The sequence below is a fragment of the Drosophila simulans genome, chromosome 2R, assembly GCF_016746395.2.
Source record: "Drosophila simulans strain w501 chromosome 2R, Prin_Dsim_3.1, whole genome shotgun sequence".
Taxonomy (NCBI): Eukaryota; Metazoa; Arthropoda; class Insecta; order Diptera; family Drosophilidae; genus Drosophila; species Drosophila simulans.
The window spans coordinates 7,050,057-7,067,685 of NC_052521.2; the positions used below are offsets into that span (position 1 = coordinate 7,050,057).

The window sequence follows — 17,629 nt, forward strand, 5'->3', positions numbered from 1 at the left end:
CAGCAATAAAAGTATCCGATTACGAACGGCACTGGGAACGGGAACCAGACTCTTCGTCCTCGTCTTCGTCCTCCTGTCAGCGCATAGATCAAATGCTAAGGGACCCAGCTGTGCTCCTGCGCCTTTTAATTAAAGTTTTAAGCCCTTAAATGCTGCTGCCGCCTGGCGCAACTGGGCCAAACTGGGCCAAACACGGCGACAAGGGCAAGTTAAATGCCAGTCAAAGCGTTGACATGATATCCCCGCAGTAAACCGACACTGAGCCTGGGAGACTCACGCCTCGGGGCTGTGAAGCCGAGCTTGGACCACAGCTGGGCCACCAAAACGATGAACTTCAGATGAGCTGAGTTCTGGATGAAGTTTTAGTGATCTCAAATCTAAATACTTCAAGGCTATATACTAAAGGAAAACAAGTTTCTAAACTTAGAAGTGAATATTAGATAGGAATTATAGATCTTATATCTTATGAATGAAATCAAACGGAGAGTGAGTGGCACTTTTTCCGTTCTACAGCCCACGACCTCTGCACTTTTGAAAAGTAATGCCAATGCAGTCGGCATAGAGTTATTGACCCGTGCGAGGGCACTGGAGTGTATCAGTCTGGCGATTCCTCAAGTCACATCCTCCCCGGTCCCCGACTTGGTGGATCATCCACGCGGAGAGGCCCTAAACCCGATTCTCAAGTGGCTGCCGGTTTGGGCAACCCCTTGAGCGGATTACAAGGGAATTGCATCTGGAGTTACACGATTGAAATGGCCAGCTGGGTGACTTATTCAAATACATTTTGCTTTTAACTGGCACACCGATCCTTTGTTTTCAGCCTGCCTGCAATCACTCATAATGATTATGGAGGCATTGTCTCTGGTTCCACAACCCTAATGATTCAATTAACAGGCAGCTGAGACCGAATCCACGCTGGCAACTTCAACTGAAGCTGACCAGTTGCAGTTATTTATGTGTCATGTGGGAAAAACAAAAGGGTTTTTGGGCACTGAGAACTTTTCCGAGTCCAAGCCCTTTTGTTTTCACAACTCTGACTCTGGACTGCGTTTTCTGGTCCTGCGGGATGAGAGGAAAATCGGCATTGGTCATCCAAAAAAAAAAGGGTGGCTGTTGTGCCAAGGGAAGCTGCTCGAAATCAGGTAAAATTCATCTGCAAGCTCGAACAAATAAATGTTATTAAAAAATCTGACAAAACTTTAATTTTGTTTGCAGATAGATGCTACTGGTCGGGTTGGAAAACTCGAGGTGAAAGTTCGTTACATATTTTTGGGTAAAACCAAATTCGATTTTAAGTCTGAGGTTTTCCTAGACTTCATTTGGCTATCAACTGGTTTGAAAATTTTGTCCGTTAAATGCATTTCATATTGCAGTTGCAGTTTCGGATTTCGTGTACTAATTGCATTTAAAGTGCTAATAATGCAAGAGTAAAATGCTGTTACATATTTACCAGTACTTTAAACGAAGTACGTATGTATTTCGAAAATGCTTAGTTTATATTTGATCAATTAAATCGGCACAATGTTAAGTTTAATGAAGTTTCCGTCTCTAATTCGATTTTGCATAGCTCCCAACTGCCTCTGATTCGTGTTCAATAATTTATTGTTGAAATGCATCCTTCCCATGACAAATCCTCCATTGTCCTGCTGCTAAAATCAGCCGAAGACGGCATTAGAATCCTATTAACTAGCCGCCGCAAATTCAAATATTTTCGCCCAGACAAGGAATGCGCACTCCATACAAAATTAAGTCGACGAACTGAGGGAAGCGACGGGACATTTGTTGGGCAAATCAATTAGTCACAATGGCCCTCGGAGGCAGGACAATGGCTCTCTGTGCAGAGAAGTGTCCCTTTTTGCGTACTGGGGCATTTCTGGACGGCTTCCTGGCCATAAGGGCGTTAATTATCGGGCAGACGTTTAATGAATGCACCCGGGGAGAAGTCGAGCTCACGTAATTTAAATTTGCTTAAGGAGATTGCGTGTGTTTTGTTTGGTGTTATGACTTCTTGCCGCTGGCTCGTCGCTTTGTTAGAGCTCCGAGTGTCCCCGGCCCCGTCCCCGCAATCCCCACCTCCGGCCAGTTTAGTTTCCGCTTCCTGTCTGGGCGATGTCGCATCCTTCGAGCAATTAGTGGAGCGATGGGCACACAGGAAGTCTGATTCGGAGTGCCGGCACTCCGTCGAGGGTGAGCCATAACTTCTGGACTTACACGAATCGTGGATTTAATTTGGCAGTTCCACATCTGTTTTTTTTTTGTACTTCGGCACTAGATCCCAATTTTATGTGGCCATAAAGTGCGATTTTGGCATGCCCATCGAATGATTTTATATCACTTTCGGGCAGCTGGACACTATTAAGACCATTATAAAATCGTTTATGGACCCTGACAATTGATTGATATATAGCACAGGGGGGTATGTTCATATATAGAAGGCCCAAATCCAATGTCTTATTCAGTCAAAATTCCCACAACGACGCAGGCGCAAAAGTATTAGCTTTCAGCAGCGAAATTACCATATGAATTCGAAAGGATTAGGGTAAGCCGAGGAAAGTATCAAATGTCCTGGCTGGCAATTATAAGACTTTACCTAATTACAAAAGATAGTTTCGCCTAAAAGATGAAAACATAAAATGCATGATTGATGCGCTGACAGCAGAGACCAAAAAATAGAAAGAAAATTATATTAAAAGAGGAAAAAACTCTCAGAAAACTTTCAAGCGATGTCAAGCCGAAGTTTTCCCTGCCACCACCTTGGGGAGTTCGGAAAACCGAGCCGCAGCTGCCGAGGAAAACTCTGCGGCCCTCATATGCAAATCAGTCTAACCGTCAGTTCATCATTCTCGTCCTGCAGATCCTGCAATTTGAGTAAGCGAGTGACATAATTCCCGACAGCGTGACCAACTTTGATTGATCTGCAGATCGGCGAAAGTGAAAGCCACGTCCAAAGACGACGGGCATGGCGAATCGGAAAACTGGTACACGGCCACTTTCCCTTTGTCCTCGGCAGGATCTGCCTGCAAAAGTGTCAGAAATTCAGAAATCACTGGGATTGATCACTCGAGTTTTAACATGATGTAGAGCGTGGCTTTTGCATAATTTAGTTAGGGTTTACAAGAGTCTTACAAGGGGATTTATGGGAAAGATCCTAAGTTATGGGAAAGTTGGGAGACATATGGTTTTTTTTCACAAAAGAGGTTAGCGTCACCAAATGTTACTAAAAATCTGAAAGGGTACATAAGAATAATGTTTATATCATTTGATAGTAAAACTTAAATTATGACTAAGATATTAATTTACATACATATGCAGTTAGTTTTAATGAAAAGAACGAAATGGGTGCTTCTGGACACAAAGAAGTATTTAGTAAAAATTGTGCTCCTGTATTAAGTATTATTCCAAAATATAACCCATTTATATTTAAAATCGATAAGTTAGGTCATGCAATCCATTATTAAGCAGCGACCTTTAAGATAATCCCTCATCTGTTTTTTTCGACCAGCACATTGACCCGGAAAAGCCGATCCGATTTGATCGGAGGATTATGCAAACATTTGCGGGAAAGTGTCATTAGTCAATGGTCCCATATTTGAACTCTGACCACAGAGCAGTGTTAAGTGGACAAAATGCCAGCAGAAAATGCGGAAAAAACACAGCGATTTCTCAGGGAAAACCGCAAGTCGAGACAACCCCTAGAAAGTAGAAAGCAGCATCTGAGCGCAAAGTAGGGAAAGGTAAAAATGCGATACCTAGGAGAACCCCTGCGAGAAGGTCTGCGGAACTACCCGGGGGAATATTTCGCAAGTCGCTTACCCAAAAATGGCATAAACAATCTCATTGTGCGCACTCGAACCAAATGATGTGTGAGATATCAATTGTCAAATCGACAATGGAAAGTGACAGATCGGTATCTGAAACGTTCGTAATAAAATTAGAAGTTTATTGATTTGTCCTGACATTTTGGCAGTGGAGCGGAGTCCGGGATGCGAAAGGAAACTCTCGAGGCTCGAATCTGGGACAGATTGATGTCTGCTCTCGCATTATCAATGGGAGTGTCCTACCTCCACTCCCAGCGTCCGCGTCCCTCGTCCTTACCCCTTGCTGAGGCTGCTGCTTCTGCTTCGGATGTCCTATAAAAATTATAAGCAATTATATAGCAAAAATTTCCGTTGGCTGGTCATAAAGTAAGGAACTTTACGAGCCCAGTAAATATTTTGATGGCCGAAAATTCGCTAAAAAGTTAATTTCCGTGACTCTTTTTCGCTGACTTCGAACCATTTTCCGCTGCTTGGAGTCTGACTCGATTGACAAATGAATCCGAACTTCCTGCTGACCACGCCCAAATGCTGTAGATGCCACTCACTTTCCGTTTTCAGAGCGACCATTAGCTTCATGAGTTGCATTTCCCTCAAAACTCTTCCATGTTTGTACTAATTATTATTAATGTGTTTTCAAATCCAAGTCCAAAAAGGGAAAACGCTCAATGATTTGTGTGTTTGTGGGCTTGTTCGGAAAATGCGGGACAGTAGGTTATGAGAACAAACTGTTTTGAGATAGCGATCCTCTGGAGATCAGATGACAATTCAATCTGCGCTTGGAAAGTGAAAAACTAAGTATTTCGAATTGAACTTAAGTAATATAAGTGTTTCTTAGGTATCTCTGTATACATTTAAGGATTTGAATGCAACATTAGCTTACACTCTCTTTTTCTTAGGAAACTTCTTTGTGCACAAACCTAATTAGCATGTGCTTCGACAATGTCCTCGAGCAACTACCACATCACACATTGTCAAGTCAAACTCTCGAGGAAATCCGTTTAATTTCCCTCAAACCCCAGGTCGCAGAACAATTTTCTTGCCCGGGCAGCGGCTCACTGGAAATAATTATTAGTAATTTTTAAATATTTTTTAATAATAATTAACACTGTAAGTGCGCAGTTAGCATTTCGAGAAGACAAAGTTCCGAAGACTTTTGTTTCGTAGAGTCCTGTAATAAGCACAAGTTCTGGGAGCAACTAAATTTCGTATTTTTCTCACAGTGCACTGTCTCTTGGGCTGATCCGGAGACACCTTCCTTCGACTCGTGCGAAAGTGAAATCGACTCCGATTGCGGGCGTGCTACGTTAGTCTTGCGGTTGCTCCTGCTCCTGTTTCTACTCCTGCTCCTGCTGCCGGATTTGGGTCCTGCGCCCGCACAATTGGATGAGGGACAAAGTCAGAGATTGCCAAAAGGTGTAGGTAGATGCTTCTTATCCGCAGCATTGTGTTAGCCTGCTTGTGTATGCACAGGTGTCATCCTACAGGTGAAATGGATCCTCTCGAGGGCAGCAAACTCGTGCCAGGGCGTCTCCATTGTTCGGCCGCATAATGAAAGCAAAACGTTCTGAAATATGAATTGAATCTGCTGGAGTGCATTTAATATACATTACGCGCCCCACGTCCTTCGCACCTTGCTAATATCCTGGCGCTCCTTTGCCGACAAAGTTGCGAGTAGTTTGGCATCTTCCGCTGTTTGCCGAAAAAAGTTCGGGTATGCGGGCCATACAATATCCGCTGAAACGTTTAAGTGAGATTAACAAGTGATGACGGATACCGACTTTGGCACAATCAGGATGCCACCCAGGACCTTGGGGCTGTGTGCTTTCTATTAAATTAAAAGTGGCTAAGGAAAAGCGGAGAAGCGACGGGGAAACTCTTTATTGGGCGCCGCGTGTTTCGGCTTAACCAGAGTTCTTTGTTACGTGATAAGAAAGCGTATCGGAAATCCTAAGTAAATATTGCTAAAATTCCAAGTACCAATCCTATTCATTGTACCACAGTAAATGTGTGTACTATATTTCTATATAGTTACTATACCTGCTCTTCTGGGAAATCTAACTGATTACTTTCGACGATAAGCATTTTCTATTGATAGTAAATTGCGCTTTATAGTGCACTTTCAGTTTCCCATCTGAGGTCGAATCATGAACAGTCCTCTTGCGATCACTTCCCTAGTTTGGGGCATCCTCTGCCTTACCTGCACACCTTCAACTGAAGCAGGAAGGGAAGATTGGACACCAGGCCAGCGCCTGGTCTACGAGAACCTGGCACAACAGGATTGCGGTGTCCTATCGAATCAGATTCCCGAGCGAACGATTCGTCTAATGATCACCGGCGGCAGAAAATCGTCGCTAATGTCTCAGCCTTGGATGGCGTTTCTTCATATCGCAAGTGATTTAGAAATGTGCCGCTGTGGAGGCTCTCTTATCTCAGAACGTATTTATGCCAAAATCACATCCCCCAGTTCAAAGTACTCATTTTGCTTGATTTAGTCTTTGTTTTAACCGCCGCGCACTGCTTCAAAATATGTCCCCGATCTAAGGAGTAAGTAAGACTTTTTTTGCAGCAACTTTTTCTGAACCTGGATCTTAAACAGGATTCGAGTGTGGCTGGGAGAGCTCGACATTAGTTCCACAAGTGACTGCGCCACCTACGATAATCAACGTGTTTGTGCTCCGCCCGTGGAGGAGTTTACCATCGACAAGTGGATTCTTCACGAGGAGTTCAACCTATTTTATCCCGGGTATGATATTGCCCTGATAAAACTAAACAGGAAAGTGGTCTTTAAAGGTGAGAATGCCAAAGTTAAACACACAAGATGTTAGCAATAGATAATGATATAATGAAAATTTGCTCAGATCACATACGACCCATATGCCTGCCCCTGACGGATGAACTCTTGGAGTTTACCTTACAGATGGGACAAACCTACAAGGCGGTGGGCTGGGGAAAAACGGAGAGTCTACGCTTCGCCAACAGTACAATGGAGGTCTATATAAGCACCGAGAAGTGCACCGACGGCAGGGACACTTCGTTCCTCTGCGCCAATGGAGATTATGTGGACACATGCACAGGGGACTCCGGTGGACCGCTCTTATGGACGACCATGTTGTTCGGTAAGGCTCGAACCGTACAGTTTGGTGTGGTCAGCACTGGAAGCCAAAATTGCGGAGCTGGTCAGAAGGCCTACTACATGGATGTACCCACCTATGTGCCCTGGATACTTGCCAAGATGGCAGAATTCTCGGATGTCTAGCTCCGTTAACTCAAGATGCGAATACAGCGTAATTCACTGGTGTTGATAATTTTCGATTCTTTTTGGTCACCCGAAGGTCAGATCTAGTAGCTCACGTTTGTGTGTTGTTCAGATCGGTAGTCGCAACAAGAAATATCTATAGCAAAATACGAAAATGAAAAAGTAACATTGGGCACAGTTGTATTGCAAGAATTTTAAAACCAATTACAGAATATGAGCCATGCGATTGGAGTCCTGTATCTGGGACACTCGGGCTGGGTGGTAGAGTACGCTATTAATAAGGACTACGATAATGGTTACTTTCGTCTCTGAAATCTTAATCGCTGAATCTCAACTTTCTAGCTTGTATAGTTCCAAGGATCACGACATAAATCGGGACGGACAGACGGACGGACAACGAACGGACATGACCAGAGAGTCTCGGCTTTTGATCCGCATGAATAATATATAAACCATATAGTCGGAAACGCATCCTATATCTATCAGGATGCGTTTAAACGAATCTAATATACTTTTTTACTCCAAGCGTAAAGGTTATAAAAACATAAAACCGTTGTTCTTCTTCTATTCTATAATAATAATACTACTTAATATACTTGCTCTTCTGGGAATACGAACTGATTACAAACGGCGATAAGAATATGCTATAGACAGCAAAGTGCATAGGCTTTCAGTTTCCCATCTGAGCTCGGACCATGAACAGTCCTCTTGCAATCATTGCCCTAATTTGGGGCATCCTCTGCCTTAGCTGCCCACCTTCTTCTGAAGCCGGAAGGGAAGATTGGACAGCACGCGAGCTTCTGGTTTACGAACAGTTGACACAACAGGATTGCGGTGTCCTAACGAATCTGATTCCCGCCCAAAGGCTTCGACGGCGGATCACCGGCGGCAGGAGATCGTCTCTGATGTCCCAGCCTTGGATGGCATTTCTTCACATTTCCGGCGATATGGAGATGTGCCGCTGTGGAGGCGCTCTTATCTCAGAACGTATTTATACTAAAAAAAAACCAAAATCACTTCCCCCAGTTCAAAATACTCATTTTGCTTGATTTAGTCTTTGTTTTGACTGCCGCGCACTGCTTCAAAATGTGTCCCCGATCTAAGGAGTAAGTAAGACTTGTATTATCCTTTCTTGACTATATTTCTGATCCTGGATCTAAAACAGGATTAGAGTGTGGCTGGGAGAGCTCGACATTAGTTCCAGACGAGACTGCACCACCTACAATTATAAACAGGTTTGCGCTCCGCCCGTGGAGGAATTTACCATCGACAAGTGGATTCTTCACGAGGAGTTTAACCTCTTTTATCCCGGGTATGATATTGCTCTGATAAAACTAAACAGGAAAGTGGTCTTTAAAGGTAAGAATAGTTAGGCTTACATGCAAATAAGTATGCAAAGATTCAGATTAATATATTCCTTCGAAAATATGCTTCTTCAGATCACATACGACCCATATGTCTACCCCTGACCGACGAACTCTTGGAGTTTACCGTGCAGCTGGGTCAATCCTACATGGCGGTGGGCTGGGGAAGAACGGAAAGTCGGCGCTTCGCCAACAGTACAATGGAGGTCTATATAAACACTGAGAAGTGCACAGACGGCAGGGACACTTCGTTCCTCTGCGCCAATGGAGATTATGTGGACACATGCACTGGGGACTCCGGTGGACCGCTCATATGGACGACCATGTTGTTCGGCAAGGCTCGAACCGTACAGTTTGGTGTGGTTAGCACTGGAAGTCAAGACTGCGGAGCTGGTCAAAAGGCCTACTACATGGATGTACCCACCTATGTGCCCTGGATACTTGCCAAGATGGCAGAATTCTCGGATGTTTAAGGAAGTTTGAATAGGTAAAATCCAGATCTGTTAACTAAACGTACTGTGCAATTCACTGGTGTTGGTAATTTCATATTTTTGTTGGCTAACGAAAGAAATTATTGAATTATTAATCTGTATGATCTAGTAGTCCATGATTTTGTGTCTTTTAGTTGTATAGCAACTTTTTTAAAATCAATACATAAAATGAGGCATGAAATCGGAGTCCTGTGTCTGGGACATTCGGACTCAGTGGTGGAGTTATCTTTTAACAGGGACTACGATACTGCGTACTTTTTGGCCTCAGCCGGACTGGATGGAGTTGCAGCACTGCGACACGGTGAGACTGGCGACTGTATTACCAACCTAACCAAGCACACGGACAGTGTGTGGTCGGTATCCTTAAGCCACGATGCCAAGATCCTGGCCAGTGGCGGTGCAGACTGCAAAGTGCGAGTCTGGGATGCCCTGCTGGGGAAACAGCTGAAGAAGCTTAGGCATACAAAAACAGTGGCCTGTGTAGACTTGAATCCGAATGCCACTCGCCTGTTGACCGGCTGCGTCGATCAGGAATCCCCACTCGCCCTCTTCGACATTGAACAATCGGTGAAAGCTCCCCTGATGGAGTTCCATGGCCACAACCGCGGTGTGAGGGATGTGATCTTCTGCTCGGAGGAACACTGCTTCCTCTCCTCTTCATATGATCGCACTGTGAGGATGTGGGACTGCCGGAGCGGCTCGAGAACCAATTCAATTTTCCTGCCACACCACGTCAAGTCGATGGAGCTGCACCACAGCGGCGATATAGTGACCATAGCCTATGCCGGCGGAGTGATCTTCCTGAACCCCAAGAGCTTCGAAGTGCTCAAGCATCGGAAGCTGCCCTATAAGGTGACTGCGGCATCGCTGAGTCCGAACAAGGATATCTACGTGTGCGGCAACAACATGGGCTACTCCTTCAAGTACGACTACGACACAGATGTTAATAGGGGTCTCTACGCATCAAAAAATCCATCCGCGGTGCTAGCACTGAGCTTCAGTCCGGATGGCGAGGTGTGTGCCATTGGATCCCAAGATGGCAGTATCATTCTCTGGCAAATGAAACCGAAACAGACGCCTGTAGTGCGCCACCTCGAAGACGAAGACGCTGGGGAGCAGAATGAATCCATCAGTTGAACGCATACCACACAACTGTACACAGTGTTGATTTGAGTTTTCATCTTGTTTCATTTCTTATTTTATTTGTTTCGTTCTGTTGCATCTTTGCCCATGATCAAAATCTGAGAAGGGTCATTGGTTTTCTTTCCCCCTGTTAATAAATTCGTCTTGTGATTGAAAACCCCCAAATGACCGAGCGGTCTACCTGTCTTTTATGGCCATCTGACTATCGGACTCCCTTTTCCAACCTGTTTTGTGGATGATTTTCGAAAGGATTTCGGTTTTCTGTACTTTCCTACGTCAAGCGATCGCCGACGCCGATTACCTCGCTGCTTTATGTCGTTTCTCACCCAATGCAGTCGAGTCATAAATGCGTTTTTTATTATTATTTGAGTTTTGGTCGGGGAGATGGGGACTCCCAAGTCTAAAGTCATCTAATACGCCGAATATGTATCCAACAAAGTGACTGAGGTTTCCTCCTCCTTTATTGGGGTAGTTCTGCGCAAGATAGCCAGATAGGATGTACAAATAGACACCAGGAGATACATCTCTGACTGATCTGCTTTCCTGACCTAAGATACTTTGCGTTTGACAACTTCTTGACTCCGTGCCTCTGTTTATTTATCTTTCCTTGGGTCCGCGTTCGCTCAAAAGGTTTTCCATAAATATTTATAATTTCTCGGCTGATAAAACGAGTTTCTCGCATCACGCTGAGCCAACAATGAGCATTTTCCAAAACACGTTTTCCACGCGTTTACCAGGAACAGGGAACCGTTTCACACAACCTCCTTGGATGTTTGTCCACCGAGAGACTGTTCTAATAAAATGAGTTGTCATGCTAGTTGCTTATGTTGGTCAGCACAAGTGCCTTTTCCATGATTGATCGCTTGAATGGAAAGTAGCACAGTAGCCGCAGGATCAGCAAAGGATTAGCCTGTACGGTAGCCAGTCCAAATATTTGCATACTTGCCCGACTATTTGCATTCCACTTTAAGGGAAATCCATCAATAACGACCGATCCGACCGCAATTTGTCCGAGCAAAAGATCCAAGATACCAAAAAGTCATTTATTAATGTCCTGCGCAGAGATTTCCTAATATTAATGATTGGTCATTTGCCAGGAAGAAATGCTTTGTAACACTTGGAGTAGATCGTCTGGGTTGTTTTTGGTGTTTTGATAGGGATCGCTACGATTGTGGTTGAGTTATATAAATGGCTTTGCTGCTCAGATGGTCATTAGTGCAATTAATCCCTGGGTCCTAATTCAAGTTATCCCAAAAAAGTTTCATACAATTAAAAATCAATTAATAGATTTCTGGTTTTTCAGGATCTTAACGTACTTTTTTGTATCTTCTATGAAAAGTATACATTTCCAATTGGCCCTTTTCTTAGTTACTAAAAGTTATTAGTTCTTAGTGAGCCACTCCCACAACAAATTGGGTTGAACCCCTGAAATGTCCTTAGACGTAGCACACCTGCCTAGCAAAATTTCCAAAATTGCGGTCACAGTTCCGTGCGTCGAACAGTTTTTATGGTAATTTTCTTACGGAGCCGAGAATGTTTCAAAAAATATCTTACGCCACTTTCGAGCGTTACTTAGCAGGCCGGTCATGCTCGCTGAGCATTTGCACCCCCACCGGAACACGTGGCGGATCGGACTAGGTTCTTGGCTATGAGTTGCCATATAGAGTGGGATATCTCTGGCCTCCTCCTGGGGTGGAATGGGCCGGCTCGATTGTCCGCTGTGTGCTGAGGCGATAAGACGCGTTGCATTCGAAATGAGTGTAACGTATATTTTATACGAGACCAGGCAGGACTGGGCTTTGTTGAGGTTTTAGTAGATACGAGATAATGTTCTAGAGACCGCGCGACCTTTGACTGGGAAACACTGATGATAGCTCCTATCTGCTCGGGGGGACCGTTGAGTGCATATTAGGGAATTCGGATAAGATCCAAATCGATCCTACCAGCATTTAAGACTCCAATCAAGTGAATACCTTGAGTGCCATCCAATGCCCGCACGTTCCACGACAATCCTTTAGGATCTGCCCTCATAAGCGGTACACTTGAGAACCGCTTTTCCACCTCTTTTCTCCGCCTATTTTCGTTTTTCCGCGTGTGTTGACACAACCCATATAAAGCATACAGTTGCCAGGATATCCTGCCCGGGAGGAAATTACTTAAAGGGATCACGAACTCTTCCCCTTTCGAAAGACTCCTTCTTGAGTTGTTTATGTTTTCAGGCATGACTGCCGCCGAACGCCAGTAGAATTCTCAAATTTGTTATAAAGTGTGTAAATTCACGTTGCTTTTCTTCTTGAGGGAGGGTGTGTCCCATAAACAGAAAACCGAACCACAAGGGATCGGATCTTATGGGAGTGGAAAGGAACGAATTACGGATGGGATGATGCTGCCTAATCGAACGTTCGTCAAACGATCTCTGCCTTTTTTGGGGTGATTGCACTCCGTTTTTTCTTGTTTTTTTTTTCTCGGGTTTTTGTGTGGAAAGCCAATGGGTTTTCCCATTATTTCGTCGAGTGCAAAGGACAAAGCAAATGATGTCTTTAGTCTACGAATCTGACTTCCGAGGCTTTGTCCCAATTCTTTCCTTCTTATTTAATTGGATTTGTTCAAACAATATAAATCTCGTTTTATTGCCTTTGGTAGTGTAATTTAATTTTTTACGATTTTGCACATGAAAGGAAAAAACTTTCTGAAAATGCAGCACGAAATGAGCAGAAGACTTGCGTTACCCAGAGTGAACCATAACGGAAATTTGAAATACCCAGTGCTATGCAAAAACCACAAGGAAATTCGAACTAGACGTGCACTATATTTTTCATATGTATATACATACATACATCGTAGATACATATGTATATTTGGTGGACCAGTGCCCCACAATGCAAGCGCGATTTTCCCCTTGGCAACACGAGGAAAGTGAAAAGAATTGGTGCCCCAAATGCCCCCTGCCACGCCCCTTCGACGGCTAAAATCCAGTTTGAGACCAAACAAACCGAAACCAAAACATCGTTTTTTCATATCTTCCCATCGCAATCGCACTAAAAGTACAGCTCCACCGATGCAACAACAACCAAGAAGGCAGCGAACAGAACACACGGATGGAAATGGACAGGGATGGGTAGATGGCGAGCGAGAGAGTGGGAGACATAGGGTGAGAGAGAGAGAGAGGAATTGGAAAAGTTATGACGACTTTCTTGATACGCTCTATGACGGAACGTTGGACTGTTTAAAATTATACCTCAATTGGTTATTTCAAAAAAATTAAAAATAAAACCTGGTAGAATACTATTTACAAATGAAAAATACCTTTACGAGCTCTGAATATTATTTAACAGGAAATAATGAAAATATATTGTACGTATTATTTATTGAACTATATGAGGATTTTAGATATCAATAATTATATTAGAAAGCTTATAAAATCAAAACTATTAAATTCATATCAGATGCCTTAGTTAAATTTTGTTAGGAAACTTTTCTTTTTCTAAGTATTTTTTGGTAAATAAGATTTTAGAACAATTCAAAGGAAGTGCATTGCTCTTTCGATATGGTTAACATTAAAAGCGCATTCATTTTCCCCATCTCTTTCGCTCCTGCTGCTTTCACGATCTTTTCGAATTCGAGGGTTGCTGCAGAGAGAGAGAGAGAGAGAGAGAGAGAGAGAGAGAGCGAGAACCGCTCTGCATTTCCAGTTGGCAACGCCTCTGGTGGTTGTTTGACGTTTGCTTTTGCCCAGTGTTTTATTTATCTTTTATTCGTTTCTCCGAGTTCGTCGAGAGAGGTTCGCTCTGATCGGTAGCGCTATATTTAAAAACCTAGTGCGCAGTGCGCTCATATCCAAAAAGGTTAATAAACATCGTTGTAACAACGACTGCAAGTTGTAAAGGCAAACATAATACAAAAGTGCTGCCACTGGCAGCTAACTCATACAAAAACTACAACGAGAGCCGAAAACGTTTCGTTTTGTGAGTGGACTTGCAGTGTAGTGTGTTCAAATCACCATTCAAACACAGTGACCAAGTGCTATTGGATCAAGGCATTTGTTTATAATTATTTTATAAACAATTGCAGCGTGAAATTTCACTTTTGAAGGCAACAATACGTAAAATAAGCTGCAGCACAACGCACACAACGAACACTCGCTCTGAACACACATACACGCACGCTCGCGTGTGGAGACCGTGATTTGTATTCGTGTGGAGACTGCCTCTCTCTCTTTTGGGGCTGTCCGAACACAAAGTTTTGGCGCCAAAAGTTTGACAGTTCGCTTTGGCGTGTAATTCGCAAACAAGTGGCAAGAAAAGTGCGTCTCAAAACAGAGTAGAAAACACTAGGGGATCGCAAAATATATATTGACTAGTAAATCAACATGGTCAGCGCCCGAGTCCTGAATCCTGTGATGATCAGTGAGTTCTGCAAGATGAGCACCAGTCCGGCGGTGAGTCGCAATCTGGCCTGCGGTCGTCAGTTGAATCGCATAAAGCGTGACCTCTTCGGTAGCTCCAAATCCGCTGAGGGTACAGCCAACAAAACGTGAGTTTCTGTAATAACAGTTGGATTATGACCAATAGCTAACAAAATATCATTTTTAGACCCTTTAATTCCGAACTGGAGCGCCATCAGGAACTGGCCACGCAAAAATGGGGCTTTGACTTCCGCGCCGGTTGCCCTTTAGCCGAAAAATCACCCTACATTTGGGAGCGCGTCAGCTTCCAGGAGTCGAGCTTCGCCCCAGAGATGTACACCCTAACCCGGGCCGCCCACGTACGTCCTTCCGCGGATGCAAGTCCTAGCGACATGGAGATTTTGGTCAACGAGCGCTCAGAACGGGAGAACTTTGGCTCCAATCTGGTCAATTCCTCGCTAGAGTCAAACACGGATAATGAATCCTGCTACGACTCCCAGGACGAGTCGCTGACCATGCGGTTTAGCTCCTCCAGCACGACAAACACATCCTCCATAGTCCTGCGCAAGAGACAACCAAAAATCACAGGTGAGTTTCGGGGGTTGTTCTACACCACCGCTATACCATTTTGATCAGCAGAGCTTGACGGTTCCCAGGGTCAGGCTTCATTTCACTTCGATAGACGTTACAAAGTGTTTTCCCATAGCTTTCCGTTTATTCCCTGTTTATTTTCGGTTCTCAGGAGGAAGTTGAGGGTGTTTTTTTTTTTTCTTATCAATACTTCAGGCTTGTTTTGTAAACGGACTGATACGATATTATTTTTCAAAATTATGTGTGTAGAGTCCCAAAAAAATATTATCTAAATTTCAGAATATAGTAGCTTCGTGCTCTTTGTCTTGCAAAATCGGTGAAACGATTTTCGTCAATGATTTTATGCCAAACCAATATTTTGTGCAATACTAAACTCCACAAGGGGTTGTTTGATTGGTTTTAAGTCTACTCCTTCACATTTATTGTTTATATTCACTTCCCAGGAAGAAAAGAACCTTTTAGTTGTGGGCGTTTTTCGTAAAACTTATACCCAAATTATAGCAATTAGCCAATGCTTTGTGGTAGATTTATTTTCGTCCAGAAGGGTTAGTCAAAGCTGACTGCAGCTGTTCCAGCTCCTCATCTCCCTAAACTGAATGATTCTCTTCTGATCCTCCACAACGCGGGGGTTGGTTTCCAGATCGATAGCATGCGGGCTGGCTGGCTGCATCTATAAATGCCAACAGCTGTGACTCCGCTTTGTCTATGGCCTGACCTCATTATAGAAAACGGGAGAGGGGTCTGGGGATCGGCTTTCAATGCACCACCATCCAGAGTCCGTGGCCTTATCAAACCTCCCTTTGATTGCTTTGTACTCAGCGTTTTTTATAAATGCCACTCGCACATGCATGTGTAATTATAATCGTAAAAAATTGTGTCTGTTCGGAGCATAATAAATGCACCCGCATCGGGTGGTCAGTAGGGAAGCCTTTGAATCCCCTAAAGCCTCAACTCTCTTTACTTAAAGTGTACTTTTTGCTGCTTTGGCCAGTAAGCTAGAGCTCATAATATATGCAGCTATGCAGCACCACCACTCTTGCTTTCACCGGACTACCTGAAAACCGGCTAAAGACCGACTGTCTGGCTGCCGTCTGGCTGCCGTCTGGCATTTATTTGCTACCCCTGTGCGGATCTGCAACCCTCTGGTAGGGAAGTGCTGCCGTCCACGTGCCACAATCTGGGAATCTACCCGAAACCGAAATCAAAATGTGCAAAAACAGAGAAACAGGCGGCGCCTGCTGTTTAGGGATCAATGACTTGTGAACAGGGGCAACCGGAAATGCAGCAGCTGACTTTGATTTGGCAATTCCACCTAACACGTATTAATAACACTCGTTTTTCTTCCTTTGTTTGCAGAGTTTATGAAGGAGCGTAAGCGTCTGGCCCAGGCACCCAAGAAACTATCGCCCGCAAAGCGACTGCGCACCAGTTCTCCCAGTTCGTCCGCCACTTCCAGCTCCAGCGGTGGATTTGGGTTGGGGGCACACTTTGGGGCGATGGTGAAGCGGCCGCGCCACAACTAATGCTCCAGATTCGCTGGCCAACCCACCGAATTGTAATTTGTAATTTTATTTTTTACAAGCCACTGCGATTGTGTAGTATTTCCTAATTTTTTATTACGAACCTTTTTATGCAGTGCAAGGGCGACAGTTGCGAATATTAATCGTTAGTCTTCAACTACTCGTAACCAGTAATTAGTTGTAAGTCAACCAGTAAGCTCGAGCTAAATGAAACTTTTTAGATTTCTCTAGTGAGAAATGCCATAAACTAAGTGATTAGTTCTTAACAACAAACAACTATTGAACAAGAAGAGAGAGACCGCAAGCTAAATGGAATTAGTCTTAACTATCTTGAAGCCAACCGAAATTTAACCTTTATAACGATGGAATACTAACTTTACATAACTTTGTGAAATCCTTGCAAATTTCGCCGGCAACTTTTGCATTTGAAATTTGCCGGGTGAACAAAACTCATCCTTTCTCTGCCCTGCCAGTTCATCCAAGTACTGAAACTGGGGGCAGAGCAGAATTGAGTTTTGTCTTGCACATTACGGGAGCCAAAACGATGCCCCAATAAGCCGCATTTCGGCTCATTGCTGCTTTGTTTTTACGACCTACTAACATTGTAATCTATTCGACCAGTGGAAACAAACAAAAAAGAGGAATGCCTTTGAATTAACTTCGTCAATTTCTGCACGTTTGGATGCCTTATTTATATGAATGCCGCCGAATGGACACAAATTGTCGCGCTCTCATTTCTTAACCAGTGCTAAAAATGTCTTTTATGATTTGCTATGATCTCTGGGCAAATTATGAAAACAATTTTGCCTGAAACTATCATGTACAAAAACTAGATTACTATATTATACACATAGGCTGAGCCTATTCTTCACAACATTTATACAAAGCATTTATTTGTAAGACCTAACTAAGAACAAATCCAAAGTATTCTCCTAATATTTATATGTATAGACACTCTATGTATAATTAAACCATATTCAACTCATACATCAATAAACAAAACACAAAACAACTCGATTGTCCTGTTTCAAAATTACCAAC

At 43.6% G+C, this 17,629-nt stretch overlaps 4 protein-coding genes across 4 annotated transcripts; all 4 read left to right on the plus strand.

The window, feature by feature from the left end:
* Positions 1–5,929: 5,929 nt before the first annotated feature.
* On the plus strand, positions 5,930–7,456 carry LOC6733751 (serine protease grass). Its single transcript, XM_002080759.4, has 4 exons — positions 5,930–6,254; positions 6,311–6,362; positions 6,415–6,608; positions 6,677–7,456. Exons 1-4 carry the CDS (start codon positions 5,963–5,965, stop codon positions 7,072–7,074), a joined length of 936 nt encoding a protein of 311 aa, XP_002080795.1. The 5' UTR covers positions 5,930–5,962; the 3' UTR covers positions 7,075–7,456.
* Positions 7,457–7,551: 95 nt separating this feature from the next.
* On the plus strand, positions 7,552–8,950 carry LOC6733752 (serine protease grass). Its single transcript, XM_002080760.4, has 4 exons — positions 7,552–8,061; positions 8,129–8,180; positions 8,240–8,433; positions 8,514–8,950. The coding sequence occupies exons 1-4, from the start codon at positions 7,770–7,772 to the stop codon at positions 8,909–8,911; spliced, it is 936 nt and encodes a 311-aa protein (XP_002080796.1). The 5' UTR covers positions 7,552–7,769; the 3' UTR covers positions 8,912–8,950.
* An 8-nt stretch (positions 8,951–8,958) lies between these two features.
* On the plus strand, positions 8,959–10,258 carry LOC6733753 (serine-threonine kinase receptor-associated protein). Its single transcript, XM_002080761.4, has one exon. It carries the CDS (start codon positions 9,098–9,100, stop codon positions 10,064–10,066), a length of 969 nt encoding a protein of 322 aa, XP_002080797.1. The 5' UTR covers positions 8,959–9,097; the 3' UTR covers positions 10,067–10,258.
* A 3,554-nt stretch (positions 10,259–13,812) lies between these two features.
* LOC6733754 (cyclin-dependent kinase inhibitor 1) lies at positions 13,813–17,605 on the plus strand. Its single transcript, XM_002080762.4, has 3 exons — positions 13,813–14,605; positions 14,665–15,065; positions 16,425–17,605. The coding sequence occupies exons 1-3, from the start codon at positions 14,442–14,444 to the stop codon at positions 16,589–16,591; spliced, it is 732 nt and encodes a 243-aa protein (XP_002080798.1). The 5' UTR covers positions 13,813–14,441; the 3' UTR covers positions 16,592–17,605.
* The last annotated feature ends 24 nt before the right edge of the window (positions 17,606–17,629 follow it).